The sequence below is a fragment of the Pan paniscus genome, chromosome 6 (assembly GCF_029289425.2).
Source record: "Pan paniscus chromosome 6, NHGRI_mPanPan1-v2.0_pri, whole genome shotgun sequence".
Lineage (NCBI taxonomy): Eukaryota > Metazoa > Chordata > Mammalia > Primates > Hominidae > Pan > Pan paniscus.
In genome coordinates, this window is record NC_073255.2 from 21623747 (window position 1) to 21641867 (window position 18121).

Below are 18121 nucleotides of genomic sequence, written 5' to 3' on the forward strand. Positions count from 1 at the left end.
TTCTGGGCTCAAGCGATACGCCTCCCAAAGTGCTGGGATTACAGGCATGAGCCACCACGATTGACCTCAGTTCTGTTTTTAACCTTGTATGTACACATTTCCTGTAGTTGCAATTATAGCATAGAAGGTCTTAAATTCTTTTTTACTTAGGCCTTTTCTGTTTTGCCATTATGTTTATTATTTTTATGGATGACAACATAGTGCATTTTGTCTTAATATACCATGTGGCCGTTATATTTTTGGGAGGTTGCTTTTCTTTGGTACGTTTAAATAATGTTACCATTGGCATCTTGACAGAACTGTTTCTGTTGAATGATTTCCTTAGGATAAATTCTCAGTGGCAGAGGAGACTGATGGGACAAGGTCAATTAATGACTCATGCTTTGTGTTTCTTCAGTGCTTTTAAAAGGGGGACTTATTTTCCTTACAGCTGTAACATTTGATTTCCTAAATATTTATTTATATTTAAAAAGTATTTGTATGTGTTAAGATATTTTGCCATTCAATACATTTTAAGAAGTTAACCTTATTTCACGTCCGCCCAATGAAAAAATATTTTGCTATACTATAGGAGAAACTTGAATCACTTAGAAGTTGTCATTTAAAATATTTGTTTATGGAAGGGAAACCTCTTTTTCCTCTTGTTATCCCTCAGAGAGCTTTTTAAATGGAATGTTTTACCTTTTTCAGCACATGTAAGTTATCTACTTGTGAGAAGGGAGCTGATTAACCTGTGATATTTTTGCTGAAGATTTGTATGTCATTAAATCAGCAGTATATGCTCAACACCTACTAATGATAGCAGTCACTAGGAGAGATAGAAAAGATTGAAAATATATCCCTGGAAAAATTAATAATGCCAAAAGATCTGTTCAAAAAAGGTTTTATCCAAAAAAGTTAATCAAGACAAGCAACAGATACTGCAAAGCATTATATACAGCACCATAGTCCAGGTGCCAAAGAAATCAGTAGGGGCTGGGCAGTAGAGGAATTCCATATATTAATGAATGTGAGATTAAGTATAGAGTGAAGAAATTAACACACAATTCTAATTTCTGTTAGGCAGAATGCTCCCCTACCCTGATGCCACAGCCTTTCACGTTACCTAAACCCTAGTAACCTCTGATCTCCATCTGCCTCATCAACACGTCACCACCCTTTGCTCTTCTTCCAATTAGTCACATGTTGGCTGAATTTATTTCACTCCAGTACTTTAGGACCTTGACAGACAAATCGATTACAAGGCCAATTCCTAGGATTTCTTTAGGGTGTGTTCAGGGGTGCAGATGTTCTTTGGATGACCTTTCTACTAAATTAGACTTCTGAAGGAGAAAGCTACCTGCCAGAGGCTTTCCCTGAGAGCATTAGGTTGGGCAAAACCTGACTAAAATTTAATTACTAGATGAAAGTGTGTACCTTAGAGTTCCTGGCCAGAGTTGACTCTAGGTAGTGATGTGATTTTCTTGGGATGTTTTTCTAAATATTCTTTTATGCTAAAGCACATGGCTTGATACTTCTGTTGATTAAGCTCGTGTCTACTTACAGTCATCTAGTGAGAACCTGTGGTGTGGTGAGATGATAACTTGGTCTTTGGTCTTCATCATTTGAACTAGTTTTGGTTTTGTCTTGTCCCTTCCTTGAGCATTTTGTGTGTGTTTAATCCTATTTGGTAAACGAACCACTGTGAAAGGCCAAGTTGGAGAAAACAGAACACCCCCAAAAGGATTTATTTTTTTTTTAGAAAATCATGGCTCACTATGGTAGTATACAATATTGTTTTCACACATGTACACTTGAAACCAAATTTCTAAAACTTGTTTTTCTTAAAAAATAGTTGTTGTAACATTAAACCATAACCTAATCAGTGTGTTCACTATGCTTCCACACTAGCCAGTCTTCTCACACTTCTTCTGGTTTCAAGTCTCAAGGCCTGACATAGACAGAAGGGCTTGGAGATTTTTTTTCTTTACAATTCAGTCTTCAGCAACTTGAGAGCTTTCTTCATGTTGTCAAGCACTAATGGGGGATAAAAGCAGGAGAGTCAAGACACCATCATGCATTATATCGATATAATAAACCCCAAACTTGGATGCTCAATTCATTATTTAATGGGATGCTTTTTTTTTTGAGACAAGGTCTCACTCCCACTCAGGCTGGCATGCAGTGGTGCAATCTCCGCTCAGTGCAACCTCTGCCTCCTGGGTTCAAGTGATTCTTCAGCCTTAGCCTCCTGAGAAGCTGGGATTAGAGGTGTGCTCCACCATGCCCAGCTAATTTTTGTATTTTTGGGAGAGATGGGGTTTTGGTATGCTGGCCAGGCTGGTCTCGAACTCCTGAGCTCAAGTGATCCACACACCTCGGCCTCCCAAAGTGCTGGGATTACAGGCGTGAGCCACTGTGCCCAGCCTGATAGGATGCTTTTTATCATGAGGTGAATAGTTGGTAATCTTATTGTAATTTAAAAAAATTATATGAAATGGGTTTTGTGACAATCTAGTTTTCTAGTGTATTCATTCCTTCCCAGATCCTTCATCTCCAACCCTCACTTCCAAAAGAATCCTTTTATAAGCTCTAGCAGCAGAAGATAATTTTGGCTCATTTAGAAGTAAATTTAAATCATGTTTAAAAGAAATGTCTATTAGTAGGTGTGTGTAAATTGTTTTAGAAGTAGGGGAAATATAAATAATAGCAAACCAAGTGCTTTATGCAGATGAATTCTTTAATCCTCATACAAACACAATTAGAACTTTATATATACATAATGAAACAGGCAGAGAGAGGCTGAGTAGCTTGCTCAAGGTCACACAGCTAACAAGTAATGGAGCTACTGTTCCGGAGCCCAAACTCTGGGTCACTGTTTCTTCAACAGCAATTCATCAAAATGAGGTATGTGATCTACTAAAAATAAGATGTCCACTCGATAGGCATTGAATAGCCACTTATTCACTCTTCCTACAAATCTTAATTATTAAGTGCCTGTTCTATAAGGGATTGTGATATTACTTGTGTAGGACACGTGCCTTTTAAGAGTTTAGTCTTATTAAAATGTATGGTATTATCTCAGTAATGGCTGACACTACTTGGAATGTGCTTCCCCTGGTCCAGCACACACTGGAAACATTGCTAATGGACCATGATGATCTCTCCTGCTTCCTAGACACGGCCTCACTTCTCTTCCCAACATGACGTTCTAAGTCAGCACTGGCCAATAGAAATTTCTGTGATGATGGAAATGTTCAGTGTCTGGGCATTGAGCACTTGGAATATGGCTAGTGTGACTGAAGGAATGAATTTCTAACTTAAGTAGCAACATGTGGCAAATGGTTAACATATTGGACAGTGCAGTTCTAGGCAGCCACTACTAATTGATCAGAGTTGGTTCCTAGGATAAAACCCACTTTTCTTCCCAGAGGACTAATCAGATGTCACAGCTAGCTACAGCCTTGCATTGAGGTACCTCATCTGCCTTAAGTCAGTGTCTCTCTCTCTCTCTGTCTCTCTTCCATTGATGGCAACCATAGGGAAGGTAATTTTCTTGGCAATCATTTGGATCATCTTTGAAACTGATCTTTAAATTGAACCTGAATTTAATTTTAAGCTGGACTGCACATTCTTTCACTTTTGTTATTTAAAAAATTAAGACATGCAGATTATTACAATTATTACACTCAGTTCTGTGATAGAAGGAGTGTGTGCTAGTGTACCTAACAGAAAACCTGAAAATCAGGTAATGTGGTCATAGAATCCTCCTAGAGAAAAAGATACCTAATCTAAATAATTCATCTTCAATTGAGATTAAAAACAAACAAACCTGAGATGGAAAGAGTGTGATTTGCCTGAAGATGCAAGGCTAGTTAGGGTCAAACTGAGTCTGAGGCATCCCTAAGCCTAGCTCTCTCTCACCTCACCATGCAGCCTCTAGTCCCATCACTACAGCAATAGAGGTGTTCAACTCTTGGGCAACATCCGAATTGAAGGTAACACTTACACAGAGCTGTATCTGCAGGTTCGTAAGCATAGAGACGATTTGAATATCTTCCAGTGATATCGGCTCTAACTGTCAGAGATGGGTCTGCAAAGATAAATGAAGCAAAGGGGAATGGAATGGTTTGTTTTCAAACAACCTGTATTTATTGCCCCGGGGAGCTGAAGTTCATGTATTCATGTCCCGTGAGGGAATGGAGTGTGTCTGCACTCACAGGAGCTCTGATCCATCCACTCTACTACCCAGCCCCTGGCAGTTAGTAGCAAATGCAGGGCTGGAAACATCAACAGCTGTGCAGTGCTATTTGTGGAAAAGGTTATGAACCCTTCTGTTCTATCTATGGCAACCTGAAAACAGAATAATATATATTTAGGGGTGACATGGTTTTTTTTTTTTTTTTTGGTGAAAACATTAACATTCTCTACTGCAAAATTATTTTAAATTCTTGAAATGATTATGTTGTAGTTTACATGTTTCTAGATCATTGGAAACCCACATCCAATGCTAGTTTTCAAAACGAGTTTTTTAAAAAAAATTAATAGAGGAATGCAAGTCCTTAACAACAGCAAAGTTCAAATAAGCATATAGTACCTTCACTATATTTTACTTTATTGTTAATTAACTGCATTTTTAAAAGGAGAGATTAGTCTTCTCTTATGTATACTTATATCCCTCTAAATTTAAATCCATCTTGCCATGTTTTGTATTTAACTTGAAGTGATCTAATTAATGAGAAAAAGGGGTATGTTAAAATTAAGGTGCATCCAAAAGGGAAGCGTGAGGATACAGAGAGATCTGGAAACCTTGCCTTGAGAGACGTAATCGAAAGAACCTAGGACACGTGCCCTGAAAATGAGACAAGGAAGACATGTGAGAACCATCTGCATGTTTGCAAAGTCTGTCGCTGGTACTGGAGTGGGCAATCTGTCATTTCAGAATGTTGGACTAAGGCCAGACACATAAATTACAAGAAGCAGATGTACATTTATTCACCAGATTTAAGACCAACTATACTTCTGTTTGGTGCAGAGGATACAAAGACATGGTCTAATCTTTGTAAGAAATTAACCTAAGAAGGGCTTTTAAAATACCCAACTAGCAGCTCACCTGGCTGCACATTGGAATCATCTGGAGAGCTGTAAACACTATGGATGCCTGCCTCCCACCCCCAGAGATTCTGATTTAATTGGTTTGAGGTGTGGCCTGGGCAACTTGATCTTTAAAATCCTCCAGGTGATTCAAACATGTAGTCAGGGTGGCTACTACGGAGCTAGAAGAGCAAGCTGCCTTGGAGCTGGTTCTTAGGACTGAAGGAATTGAATGTGGGTTAAAATGCCCTTCCACAGGGATGCTGTACAAAGAATTCCTGCACAAGGTATGAACAGACAATCTATAAATGCCCTTTTAATGTTAGGATTCCAAATGTTCTAAATTCTGACAAAACGAAACCTATAAAATTAGTGCTTTAGTTCAGCCTTCTTCCTTTTTTTCTATTTCTTGTTTTTCTTTTCCCTGCGTTGTACATTCAGTGTAAACGTTTAATGAATTACACAGGTGAATCATATGATTAGCATGAATTGTTGTAAGTGATGGATTTCATTATGGATTGTCCTTAAATCAGTATGACTTTGAACAAAGCCAAACTCAGTACATTCATTCAATAATTAAACACATATTGACGGAGAGCCTACTGCAGGGTCACGTTGGGAATATCATGGTGAGCAGAAATAGGTACAGTCCCTGCCATAGGGGCTTATAGTCCAATGTGGGAAATATTTATTACATAACCACCCCCAAACTGCAAAATTATACCTGAGGAAAATATGACTACAAGAGCACATAGTAAGGATTTGACTCGATCAATGAATAATGATGACTGGGGAGTTAATTATGTGAAATTGGGGGACAGAGAAGGAAGTGGGAAAAGCACATGAAAAGTACCGGTGGCAGGAAGGAGCATGTGGCTCCTTTCATTTCTTTTTCCCACCTCATATTCCTTTTTTTTTTTTTTTTTTTTGGAGACAGAATCTCGCTCTGTTGCCCAGGCTGGAGTGCAGTGGTGCCATCTCGGCTCACTGCAACCTCTGCCTCTTGGGTTCAAGCAATTCTTGTGCCTCAGCCTCCCAGGTAGCTGGGATTACAGGCTCCTGCAACCACGCCTGGCTAATTTTTTTGTATTTTTTAGTAGAGATGGGGATTCACCTTGTTGGCCAGGCTGGTTTTGAGCTCCTGACCTCAAGTGATCTGCCGGCCTTGGCCTCCCAAAGTGCTAGGATTACAGGCGTGAGCCACCCAGCCTTATTCCTAACTTTCTTAAAAATAATGATAAAAAATGTCAGAAAAATCTAACACACAAAGTGAAAGTTTGCTGGATTAAAAAATAAATATTTGCAGGCCTCTTGTATTCAGGAAATTTATCAATATGTTTAAATAGTGAATAGGGTGCTTTGTTCTCAGAAGTATTATAGCAGAAGATGAAAAGTTACAATTAGCATGTGAGAAAAGAAAGTGTTGTGTGGAAATAGGTAAAAGCTCACATTTTCTAAAGAAAATATGTTGCGGAACTTAAAGGAATGTCATACTCCTTGCTAGAGCTTAGTGATGACATTGGCCATGGCAAAGTGGCAAGGGACAGTGGGGAGGAGAGAAGGAAGATGGCAGCACTGGTATGTGTTTCCGAGTTATGTCACTGTCACTTCCACTTACCAACAAACATAATCCTGGGGACATACTGGCCATCAGGAGAAAGGTGTTTGTCAGTTGTTTCATACTAAAATAAAAAGAAAAGCATCTTTTAGTTTACTTTTACTTTTCAGTCATTTTCAAACTTGTTAATACAAGAATCTGTCCATTTCTGGCCAGGCATCTCAAGATATCATAACTCTTCCACAAAGAGTTTATTGTATAGATGAGGAGACAAGTTATAAGCATGAAATAATAAATAAGATAGAGCAGAACATGAGACAAAGTGCTGAATGGATGTGATAAAGAGCGAAAAAATTAAGGGAGAATTTGGAAGGAGTTACTGTGTTTGGGGAAGACATCTTGGATGAAATAAGAGGCTATTTCATCCTCTAGATGTCATTTCTAGAGAAATTACAGAGACAAGTACGGGATTTTCTTGAGTATTCATTTATCAATTTTTATTTAGAACTGTATTTAGCAAGGCATGGTGCTTATCTTTAATGAATGCACACTCTATTGAGAGATACAGGTAGGAAAATGAATATTGAGGATTCAGTGGGTGAAATGTTATGGTGTAGGATATGCAGGTTTGGTGATTGCCTTGAGCAAGACATTTAGCCCAGAATGCAGATTCCACCCCGACTAGGACTTTCTGAAGTGGATAAGGAGGAATCTTTAAAAATGAACAGGAGTCAGTTACGTGGAAAAGAAAGACACTTCATGCAGGGGGAAGAGTATGGAGAGGACAGGTGGAGCATTTTCTCCTATGGCCAAGTGCTGGGGAAGGACTGAGTTGGGGGGATGCACGAGGGCAGTGGCGAGAGAAGGTGCTAGAGCTGCTTCAGGGGCCGGCTTAGGAATGACTTTGCACACCATGCCATAGTGTTTTCCTTTGTTCAGAAATAGTTAAGAACCACTGGAGGGATGTTAGAAGAGGCACTGTGACCCCAGTTTGGTCTGTAAAGCAACTACTCTGACAGCCATGTGGGATTGGACAGAGTTTATCTTGTAGACCAGGAGCCATTTAGCAGTATTACAGTAAGCTAGGGAAAGTGAAAGAGGCTTACTAAAATAGTGGTCCTGAGTTTATAGAGAAGTGACTAATAGCAGGAATGCTTGGAATTTAGAAGCACAGGGCTTATTGCATGCTGTAGGTAAGTAGGAGAGTGCAATCTAGCACAGTACCACTTTCAGTAAAATAGGGAATAGAGAAAGAAGAGCTGTTGGAAAAGCGCAAACCAAGATGATTAATGTGCAGTGAGGAACATACTGAGTTTAAGCTGATTATGAGATATCTGGAATATGGTTGGATAGACAAGTTGGAAGTTGTTTCATGTTTGGGTAAGATGTAGGAATTATTAGTGTGTCGGAATTGATTAAGGGCAGTTGTAGACGAAGTTGTTCACTGAATACAAAATATGGAAAGAGAAAAGGGTCAAGTAGAGATTCATCACGTCACTCACATTAAGGAGTAGGAAGAGGAAGAGGAAGAGCCCATGGAAGAGAGGCAAGGAAGAACTACTGATGCGAAGTGGTCTTTAAGGAAGCCAACCTGTGAAGAGGAAGGGCCGGGGGGCTCAAAAGGACATATGATTAGGTAGAGTCATTTTTTTGTTGGCTTGCTTTTAGAAGGAAAATGAAACATTTGTATACAGTAAAAAGAACTTGCCGAGACAGAAAGCTTGAGCACCGTGAGGGGTGGTGGTGGTGAAGTAAGGTGGGAATGCATGAAGCTAAAGCACAAGAGGCATGATTAGAGTTGGAAAGCCAGAGAGCTGTCTCTTCCCAAGAGATGACCAGGATTAAGAATGGGTGTAGAGAAGCCAGGACTATAGAGGGACGGGCACAGCAAGTAACAAAAACCTTCCAGCAACAGAAAAAATTCTGACTACGGGAGAGAATTTTTCAGACAAACTAAGATGATTAATTACTAAATAAAAACAGACACACCAAATGGATTATTAATACAACGAAATATCTTTTTTCTCTCTAATTTATGAGATGGGATATTTGGAAGCAATCCCAGTTAATGCAGTATAACTAAGATGTATAGGAAAAAAATGAATAATCCATTTCAAGTAATGAGCCATAGAGAAATGTTAGTAATGATGAAAAGGAAACTTACAACCAGATTGAGGAGGACAAACTGCTCTGCCAATTTCTGGATTTCTTTATTTTCAGCAAACACTTTCTTTAAAGCTATAATATAAAGAAAAATCATTAAGCATCCATCTTAGCATTGGTTAAAAGCTTTGTTCTATTTTAAGTTAAATTACATTTTATTTATTTATTGAATTGCATTTTAAGTACAGTATTCTACTTTGGCCTTTTAGCAAATGATTAGTGAAGTAATATCTATGGCATTGACTACCTCTGCTTTCTATTCACTCATTCATCCATTCATTCATCAATTCATTTTTTTCTCCAGCTCATATTTATTGAATGGCTGCCATGTGTTACGCACTGTGTTCTGCACTAGGGATGGTGCAGTGAAAAAAAAAAAAGCATGTGTTTTTTCATAGAGCTCAAATACTTGTGTGGGAGACAAACCATAAACAAAGAAATAAGTAGATGATACTTTCAGGTAGAGATATGTACTTTGAAGAAAAAGAAAGCAAAGCGAAGGGTTTAAAAACTGTGAGTGGTCAGGGCAGATCTTCCTGAGGAGCTAACGTTGAAGTGAGGGAGTGGTCCATTTTGGGGTAGGCCACTGTGGGCAGGGGGAACTGCAAAAGCAATAGCTGTGAGGTGGGAATGAGCTCACCTGTGGGAGGAACAGCACGAAGGCCAGGCTGGAGAGAGTGAAGAAAGCAAGAGGAGAGTGGTAGGAAGGGAGAGATAGCCATTGGCCTGATCATGTCAGCCTCATAGGTTGTGATCAGGAATTTGGATTTAATGTGATAAGAAGCCACTTGAGCACGTGAGTGATGGAATCTGATTTATGTCTACCAGCCTCACTCTGGCTTCTGTGTGGACTGGCTGTAGGGTGGCCAGTTAGGTGACTGTTATGGTAGTCTAGACAAGATCTGATCTGGGCTTGGACCAGGGCAGTAGCATGGAGGCAATAGGAAGTGGTTGGATTTGGGCCCAGTGCAAAATGAAAGGGTAGAGCCCCTTGTTGAAGAATTACTAAGACTTTTAAGACAATGATAGCCAAGTTTAAACCAAGTGTGGGAACCTTCTAAGCTTGAGGCCCTGTGAGATGGCACAGGCTTCATGCCCGTGAAGCTGGTGCTGGTTTAAGGATATATTTTGAAGATAAAGCCAGTATTTGCTGGTGTATTGAATGTGGACTGTAAGAGAAATCAAGAAGTTGAAGATGAATCCTAAAACTAGTTTTTCAAAATATGTACCAATGGTTATCACAAAATGTGGAGATATTTGAAGTCACTTTAAAATATGTTTTTACTATATAAAATATTCTTTCTTTAATGCAAGTGTGGTTCTAAAGATACAAACATGAGTGATCTGAACCCTGGCCCTAAGGCTAAAAGCCTATAAAGGAAATCATACTTAGAAGAATAAATTACCTTGACTGTGTGGGCACTCATCCAAGTGATGAATAATCATCAAGGGTTTGTTGCTTTAAAAGACAGAGATGAGACAAATTTTAATGAGTAAGATTTCACATATATCTAGATGTCACTAGGTGGTGCTCTTGAGAGCTTTGAGGGAGCTCTGAGTAATCCTGATCTTTACCTTGTCTTGGATTTATATAGAGCTTCTTCATATGTCTGAGTCCAGATGAGTTGGTCACCCCAACCTAGAATGAAATGAATCAGTATATTTGAAGCTTGTATAAATTCAGACCCAAAGCTGTTGAAAAGCAATGGTAAAGACTGGGATAATAGACCCTATACTAAAGAAGAAGAAAAACCCCTGGAGAAAGTAGAAATAATTATAAACAGTGATAAGTCTAGAAGGAACACAACCAAAAATAACCTGGCACCAGGTTAGAACCAGGTTTAAGCACCAAGACAGAGGAAATCTTTTCCAATTAAGTAGCAGTTGGAAGCCAACAAGAAGCTGACTCCTACCTCTGGAGAGGGTCTGGGGCAGTTTGGGTCGAGAGTCCTTTGTGTCCTTTTTGGCTCCAGGTTTGACTGTGGTATCTCTGGCCAGAGTGTAGGAGAGGGCCACAAGGAGCAAGAATGCTGACACTGAAATTTTCTCCATGGCAACTCTAGTATGGAAAACCAACCAAAATCAGTAAACAAAATCGAACTAGCAGTCTTCAGGGTCTGCAGGTTGCCCCACAACGGTGGAATATACCAGAAACTGAGGCTCTGTTGAGACTGGACATACGAGATTGGTGTAAACAGCTCTGTTCCATGGGATTTTCCTAAGAATACAGGTGGTCTTTGACTTACAATTGAGTAATGTTCCAATAAACCCATTGTTAACTGAAAATATTGTAAGTCAAAATGCATCCAGAGTAGTCTCTCCTTTCCCAGGGTTTTACTTTCTGCGGTTTCAGCTATCCACGGTCAACCGCGTCCAAAATAAGTGAGCACAGTGCAATAAGATATTTTGAGAGAAAGACCAAATTCACCTAACTTTTATTATAAGATACTGTTGTAATTGTTCTGTTTTATTATTAGCTCTTATTAATCTCTTATTGTGCTTAATTTATAATTTCAACTTTATCACAGATATGTGTGCATAGGAAAAAACATAGCATATGTAGTGTTTGGTACTAATCTGCGGTTTCAGGCATCCACTGAGGGTCATGGACCATAACCCCCACAGATAATGGGGGAACTACCGTAATACACCTAACCTACTGAACACCACAGCTGAACCTACCTTAAATGTGCTCAGAACACTCACATTAGCCTAAAGTTGGGAAAAGCCATCCAACACAAAGCCCATTTTATAGTAAAGTGTTAAATATCTCAAGTAATTTTTATGAATACTCTATTGGAAGTAAAAACCAGAATGGTTATATGGATACTTGAAATACAGTTTCTACTGAATGTGTATTGCTTTTGCACCATCATAAAGTCAAAAAATTAAGTCAAACTTCTGTAAGTTGGGACTGTTTGTATATAGTATGGATAGCTGTCTATTGATCCACATAGATACAGACAAAAAGATATGGATCTCTATAGATATAGAGTTATCTATATAGATATATCTATATAGAAATAGATAAATAGAGATATATTTTAAGAAAATAGATATACATACTCTAGTAGCTAAGGAAATTTACATTTACTTTTTTTGGAGACAAGGTCTCACTGTGTTGCCCAGGCTGGAGTAGAGTGGCACAATCTTGGCTCACTGCAACCTCCACCTCCTGGGTTCCAGTGATCCTCCCTCCTCAGCCTCCCAAGGAGCTGGGGCTACAGGCACGTGCCAGCATACTTGGCTATGCTTTTGTATTTTTTAGTAGAGATGGAGTTTTGTCATGCTGCCTAGGCTGGTCTCAAACTCCTGACCTCAAGTGATCCTCCTGCCTTGGCCTCCCAAAGTGCTGGGATTACAGGAGTGAGCCACCACGCCTAGCCGATATCTTAGTTAAATTACTTTTTCTTTCTGGTATTCCACAGTTGATTCCCAGGAAAAGCTAAAGTCTATGAACAGGAAAGTAAATGGCAAGATAAGTTTTGTGACTGAGGAGGGAGGGAGGGAGCAAAGTGAGTTGCTCTAGCAAGTCACTAAGATTGTCCACGGGGCCGTAACATGGAAGGCTGGAGATTTGGGATTCTGATAAAACCAAACACTAAAAGTGCTAAAAAGGAAATATGAAGCCCCAGCACCTAACTCTAGTATTGGTGAATGGTTTTGAATGAAGTCAAATAAACTCTGCAAGGAATTACTATTGTTAAGCAGGAAGTTTTTCATAATCTAATATCTTGAGTGGAAACCTTTGCTAAGCATTAACTGATTTTTTTTAAAGTGTTGCTAAGTTACCAGATCGAAATGATGTTTTGTATTTAACTGACCAATGATTAACTAATTCATAGTATGTAAGCACAAAATGTCTTACTCAGAAAAGATGTAAGCAAAAATCAGGGATATACTTTGTTCATTTTCTATACCTATAAAGATGTGGAAATGCCAATAACTTTTGTCTTCTAGAGTTTTGCAAAAACAACCTAAGTGTACACTGTAAGTCAACAATTCTCAGCCCTCTTTGTATAAAGACTTCTTTTTAATGTTAAAAAAATCAAGAACTTTTACATGAGAATAATTATACTTTTGGAATACTGGTTGGTTCAGAAACATATGGCAAATAATTTCTTTGAATCTATCAACAAACATTTGATTTTATCTTTTATTTATAACAGCATCTATATATAGTCTAAAAAATAGTAAATTGATGGTAAAGCATTTTTATTTACTTAGCCCATTTACAGTTCTTGTTTTCCAAGTAGCTATTAGGACCTTGCAGTATCTCCAAAGATCACAGGTTGGAACTATTGATATATTGCTTGTGTTTTACGGCAGGATGACTCAAGGAAGGCTAACATAACTCCTGCTGTACAAACATCCTGCTCTGGGGTGACTTTCTGAGATTCACTCCACTGAGTTTTCGTAATGTGAATAGATTCTGCTCTGCAAATTTCCTGCATAAACCACCTCAAAACACAATTCCATGGAAAATATTGATAATTTGGAGACACACACACACATAGGTACACACACACACATTATGTGAAGCCAGCACTTTTTACTCATCACCGTATCCCTGTCTTCTTGTCTTTAGCAAAGAATGAACTTGCAAGACATTTTAGTGTCCCTATTTGTAGATGCTTCAGGAAAGCAACCAGCTCTCTCCTCTAATAGCCTATCCCATGAATTTAAAGATTGCAGAGGCAACAAGAATGTCTTTGCAGCAAAAAGAGAAAGAAAACTGTTTTCTGATTTGCAATAATATATTCCAAGCGGGCAATCCGAGCTGAGGTGTCATAGTGGAGAAGCCTATGGGGCTTTGCTTTAGCCTGTGGGAAAGAAAGCTTTAGATGGTGACTGAGACGAAAATCCCTGGACCCTGTCCCAGGCTTGAAAAATCCTAAGATTCACCTACTCTTGGAAATTTTGTTTCCCAAACGAGAAAGCGTTTCTCTGAACTAACTCGGGAACGTCACACTGTGCCAGCTCTAGCCAAAGAAAGGCCCCAGTAAGACTTTGGTGGAAATTCCATGATTTCCCTTCCGTATCCTACTTCATTGCCCTTGGAAACTTGCGGTTGTCTGTTGCTTGATTGCCTACAACTTTACATAGCAATCAGAGGCCAGAATTCACTCCAGCAAGTACCCTTCTAAAGCTGCTGTCAGGAGCCTTACCTGGATTTCCTCACCCACCTGCCTTGTGTGAGTCGGCGGCTAGGATGCGGTCCAAGCTTCTGAGTGTGCCAGCACAGCTGAGTCTCTATTTATGCACCAGGGCACACCTCAATCCCACCCACTAGTGCTGCATTTACTTGTTGCTAACTCAGAAACGAAGCTTCCTTTCCCCAAGTGATTATCTTCCCTGGGTTAAAGAGTTCCTTGTTTTTAAAAATAACATCGCAAAAGTATGCTTTTCAGTATGCATGTTTTTAACTATTTGTGAAACGTATTGTTAAGAGGTTTTGAAACGATGGGCAGAGTGCCAAATCCAGGTAGACTTTGAATGAAGACATTTGATTTGCCTGAAGGCTGATTTGTCCTTACATGATTGGACAGAGTTTGTAGTTTGTAGATTTTTTTTCTGCCCCGTGGGCAGATTGCCTTTATTTACTTGAAAACACACAAGAGATGATTCACAATTCTGATCGTCACAGTCATATAACCTGCCATACTCCATTATGATAAAAATTATTTTCTACAATACTTCCCTGCTCCTGTCAAAAAAATGCACCTTAACTTCTACAGGTATGAAAAAAAATACAAATCAAGTAACCCATGTAATTTTTCAAAACTGAGGAAGTATTGGCAAAAAAAAAAAAAAACAGCCTAATATCGTGAGCTTGTAATAAATGCCTTGCCACTGAATGTATGCAGCAACTTCCCTCCACAGAGTTCAAAGGTATTTCACAGATAATCTCTTATTTAAAGGCAAACTTTCCTGCCACGCAAGCAGGAAGCCATTTACTCCATTTCCTCAGACCTAAAAACTAAGGTCTGCAACTAAGTTTTTTTTCCACTCAAGATTATTTAATTACTCCCTGAAGATTTTAAAACTGGAATTTAGATTTTCTGTCAGAAAATTTTAATCCTGTATTTTGTTCATGAAGTTGTGTGCAGTCTTTAAAAGCTCAGAATGAAGAAAATTTTAACAACAGAAAGTTAATGAATGGGATGCAAGCCCTATATAAATGACTTTTAAAAATGAGTTAAGGTCATAATATTTCAAAAACATTTGCAAGTATGTATATTTTTCCAATAAATCCTTGAATTCTGTGGGCAAAATCGTGATTCTCCAAATACTGAATTTCCTTTCAATTCTAATGAATTTACAGAAATAATTTCTTCAGGAGTTTGAAAACGATGATTTGAGCAAAATTCTTAAAACTAGCAGGCCCTTATATAGACCCTTGCAATATTCAATTCCAGTCTTTCATTTTACAGATGAATAAATGAAGATGGCAAAAAATTCATAACTTTTTGAAGGTCTCACAACTAGTTTAGGGCAGAGTTGGGACCAAAGTCCTTCAGTCCCTTATCCACTGAAAGTAACAAGTGGATGGGATTTGGAGTCACGAGATTCCCATCTGAATCCTGCATCCTGGTGCTTGCTCATAGGATGATCTGAGATCTTATTTAACATCCCCAAAACTTCAGTTTCTCCATCTATAATATGGGGATAATATTAACATATGGGACCATTTTGAATATTAAATGACTTTTCCCTGTATTGCCACATGGTTTTTCCCTCTGTACCTGTCTGTGTCATTTTTTTCCTTTTCTTATAAGGACACCAGTCATATTGTATGTGGGTCCTGCCTAATGACCTACTTTAACTTAATTACCTCTTTAAAGATCCTATTCTGAAGTACTGGGGATTAAGACTTCAACATATGAATTTTTGGGGGGGACACAATTCAGCCCATAACATTTGATAAAAGTAGCTAATGCATGCTGGCTTAAGACCTAGGTGTTGGGTTGATCTGTGCAGCAAACCACCATGGCACACGTTTACTGATGGAACAAACCTGCACATCCTACACACATACTCTGGAACTTAAAAAAAAAGTCTCTGATTTGTTATAGTTAATTATAGTGATATAATTATTCTATACTCATGTACCTACTCTCATGTCAGGAAAAACCCAGAGTTTGTCATAGTGGCTGAGGGATGGCAAGGAGGAGGTAATTATTAGCACATATCCTACACATGCTATTGAGGCTGTGGAATCTTTGGCATATCTGTCTTGGTGTGAGGTAACTAGGGTTCTGTAGATGGTACATATAGTATGCTTTGAGACAAGCAAAGGAGGGGTTTTTGTTTTATGCTATTAAACTTCATCACTTTTAACAGTGATGCCATGTGATCAGTCCTTCAGGTTTGCCTGATACTGTAAAAATATGTCGCTATCAGGTAGATATTTTGGATAATACCTGAGTAGGACTTCCTGAAGTAGGATTTGATAATTTGATATACCGGTCTAATATTATAGTAAGTAAAACTAAGCTTGGTACCAGGGACCCTATAACAATGGTTGTAATTAAGTGGATATTGTACCTTTGTGTTTTAAATGTTTATTACATTATAATTTTAGAGGCATTTATTCAAGCATATTTTATTTTATATTTTTAAATTCAACTTTTAAATTTAGGGGGTACATGTGCAGGTTTGTTACATGGGTATATTGCGTGGTGCTAAGGTTTGGGGTACGATTGATCCCATCACCCAGGTAGTGAGCATAGCGCCCAATAGGTAGTTTTTTCAGCCCTTTCTCCCTTCTTTCCCTCTACCCTTTTGGGGTCCACAGTGTCTATGGTTCCCATCTTTGTGCCCATGTGTACCTAATGTTTAGCTACTACTAAGTGAGAACATGTGGTGTTTGGTTTTCCATTTCTGCATTAATTTGATTAGGATAATGACTTCCAGCTGCATCCATATTCAAGCATATTTTAAAGTGGATTATATCCTATTTTTGAGTTAAAACAGGAGACTTATAACTGGCAATTATTGTGTAATCTAGCATGCATGAGTAGCTAACTCTCGTGTTTCATTTACTCATTCATTTATTTTCTTCACCAAGTATTCATCAACTCTGTTTATGTAGCAAATATTGTGCCAGGCATTAAATATATAAAAATGAAAAAATGATGGTCAGTTATTCAGGTAGCCAGACACACACATAGATAATTGCAATTCGGAGTGATGGGCCATGCTATGGGGAAAACATGTAGCAGTTTACAACACTGTTTCTACTCTAAGGTTACTTACGATCTGATTGAAGAATTAAGATGGAACAACACTAAAAATTAGCCATTCACATGAGAATGGCACGCAACAAGAAACAAGTAAGTGGGATAGACTCAGGTGTGATTATTTTTCAGAGAGAGTAGAGATTGCTACCTACTAGAGTGCTCAACTTGACGGCAGAAAGCAAGATTTCCAAATACAGACGGTGATATAGAATTTGCAAAATATATTTGTGGGATATTTAAGGCCAAGCCTAGCTGAAGTGAGAGCCATCTGGGTAGCTCATAGACAATAGGGTTGGAGAGGTGTTTTGGGGCTATTTGCCTGGGCCTTTAATGCCATTCTAAGTTTAGACTTTACCCTCAAGAGGAAGAATGTGAGGGTTAAGAGGGCAAGCTGTAGATTCAGATAGGTTCGAGTTTGAATCAAGTTTCCTGACTGTTACATACTTTACTAATCCAGGCAACTTACTTAACTTCTCTGTGCTTTAGTCATCTCACTTGTAGGTCTTCCTATCCCCACTTTTTTACTATATAGGATCTGTGGAAGATTACATAAGATAATAGACATAAAGTGCTTAGAATGGTACATAGCACATAGTAAGCACTCAAAAATATTAGTTATTAATACAGAATGTATTACTTCTCTGTATTATGATCATTTAGGTCTCAGTCTATGACAGCAGAATCTTTGTTGGATTACACTTTGATTATAGCCTATCACAAGTCTTAAACTTTTAACACATATTCATTGGAAAAATTAATTTGTCATTATAACAATCTCACCAGACTTCATTATTTTCTTTTAAAAAAGTAAAAAGGCTCAGGTGAGTGGACATAATTAGCGCAAAGCCACAAAGTTGATGAACAGAGAGAAGATCTAAAATTTTCCATAGTTGGTGATAATTAATCCAGTATTTCTTTCAGTCCATCAGGCTGCCTTCTGATGTCAGGAAATAATGAGATAAGCCTGTAGATGCATATAATTCCACATTACTGAATTATTATGAGCCTTATGCAGAGGGAAGTGCAAATGACTTCTTGTACTCAAAGGGTTTGCCTCAAAGAAGACTTGTCAAAAACATATCTA

At 38.4% G+C, this 18121-nt stretch overlaps 1 protein-coding gene across 1 annotated transcript; it reads right to left on the reverse strand.

The window, feature by feature from the left end:
- Positions 1–867: 867 nt before the first annotated feature.
- AGR2 (anterior gradient 2, protein disulphide isomerase family member) lies at positions 868–14027 on the reverse strand. The gene is made up of 8 exons (XM_057302734.2): positions 13963–14027; positions 10708–10853; positions 10370–10433; positions 10201–10253; positions 8796–8869; positions 6692–6755; positions 3989–4072; positions 868–2016 (listed from the first exon to the last, which is right to left on the reverse strand). Exons 2-8 carry the CDS (start codon positions 10844–10846, stop codon positions 1967–1969), a joined length of 528 nt encoding a protein of 175 aa, XP_057158717.1. The 5' UTR covers positions 10847–10853; positions 13963–14027; the 3' UTR covers positions 868–1966.
- Between the last annotated feature and the right edge of the window lie 4094 nt (positions 14028–18121).

Excerpts from the sequence above, each read along its gene's own strand:
- AGR2 (XM_057302734.2), bottom strand. The coding sequence starts at position 10,846 with ATGGAGAAAATTTCAGTGTCAGCATTCTTGCTCCTTGTGGCCCTCTCC. Across the intron at positions 8,870-10,200 it reads TGAGTGCCCACACAGTCAAG|CTTTAAAGAAAGTGTTTGCT; the intron begins GTAATTTATTCT and ends TTTATATTATAG. Across the intron at positions 4,073-6,691 it reads CCCCAGGATTATGTTTGTTG|ACCCATCTCTGACAGTTAGA; the intron begins GTAAGTGGAAGT and ends TTATCTTTGCAG.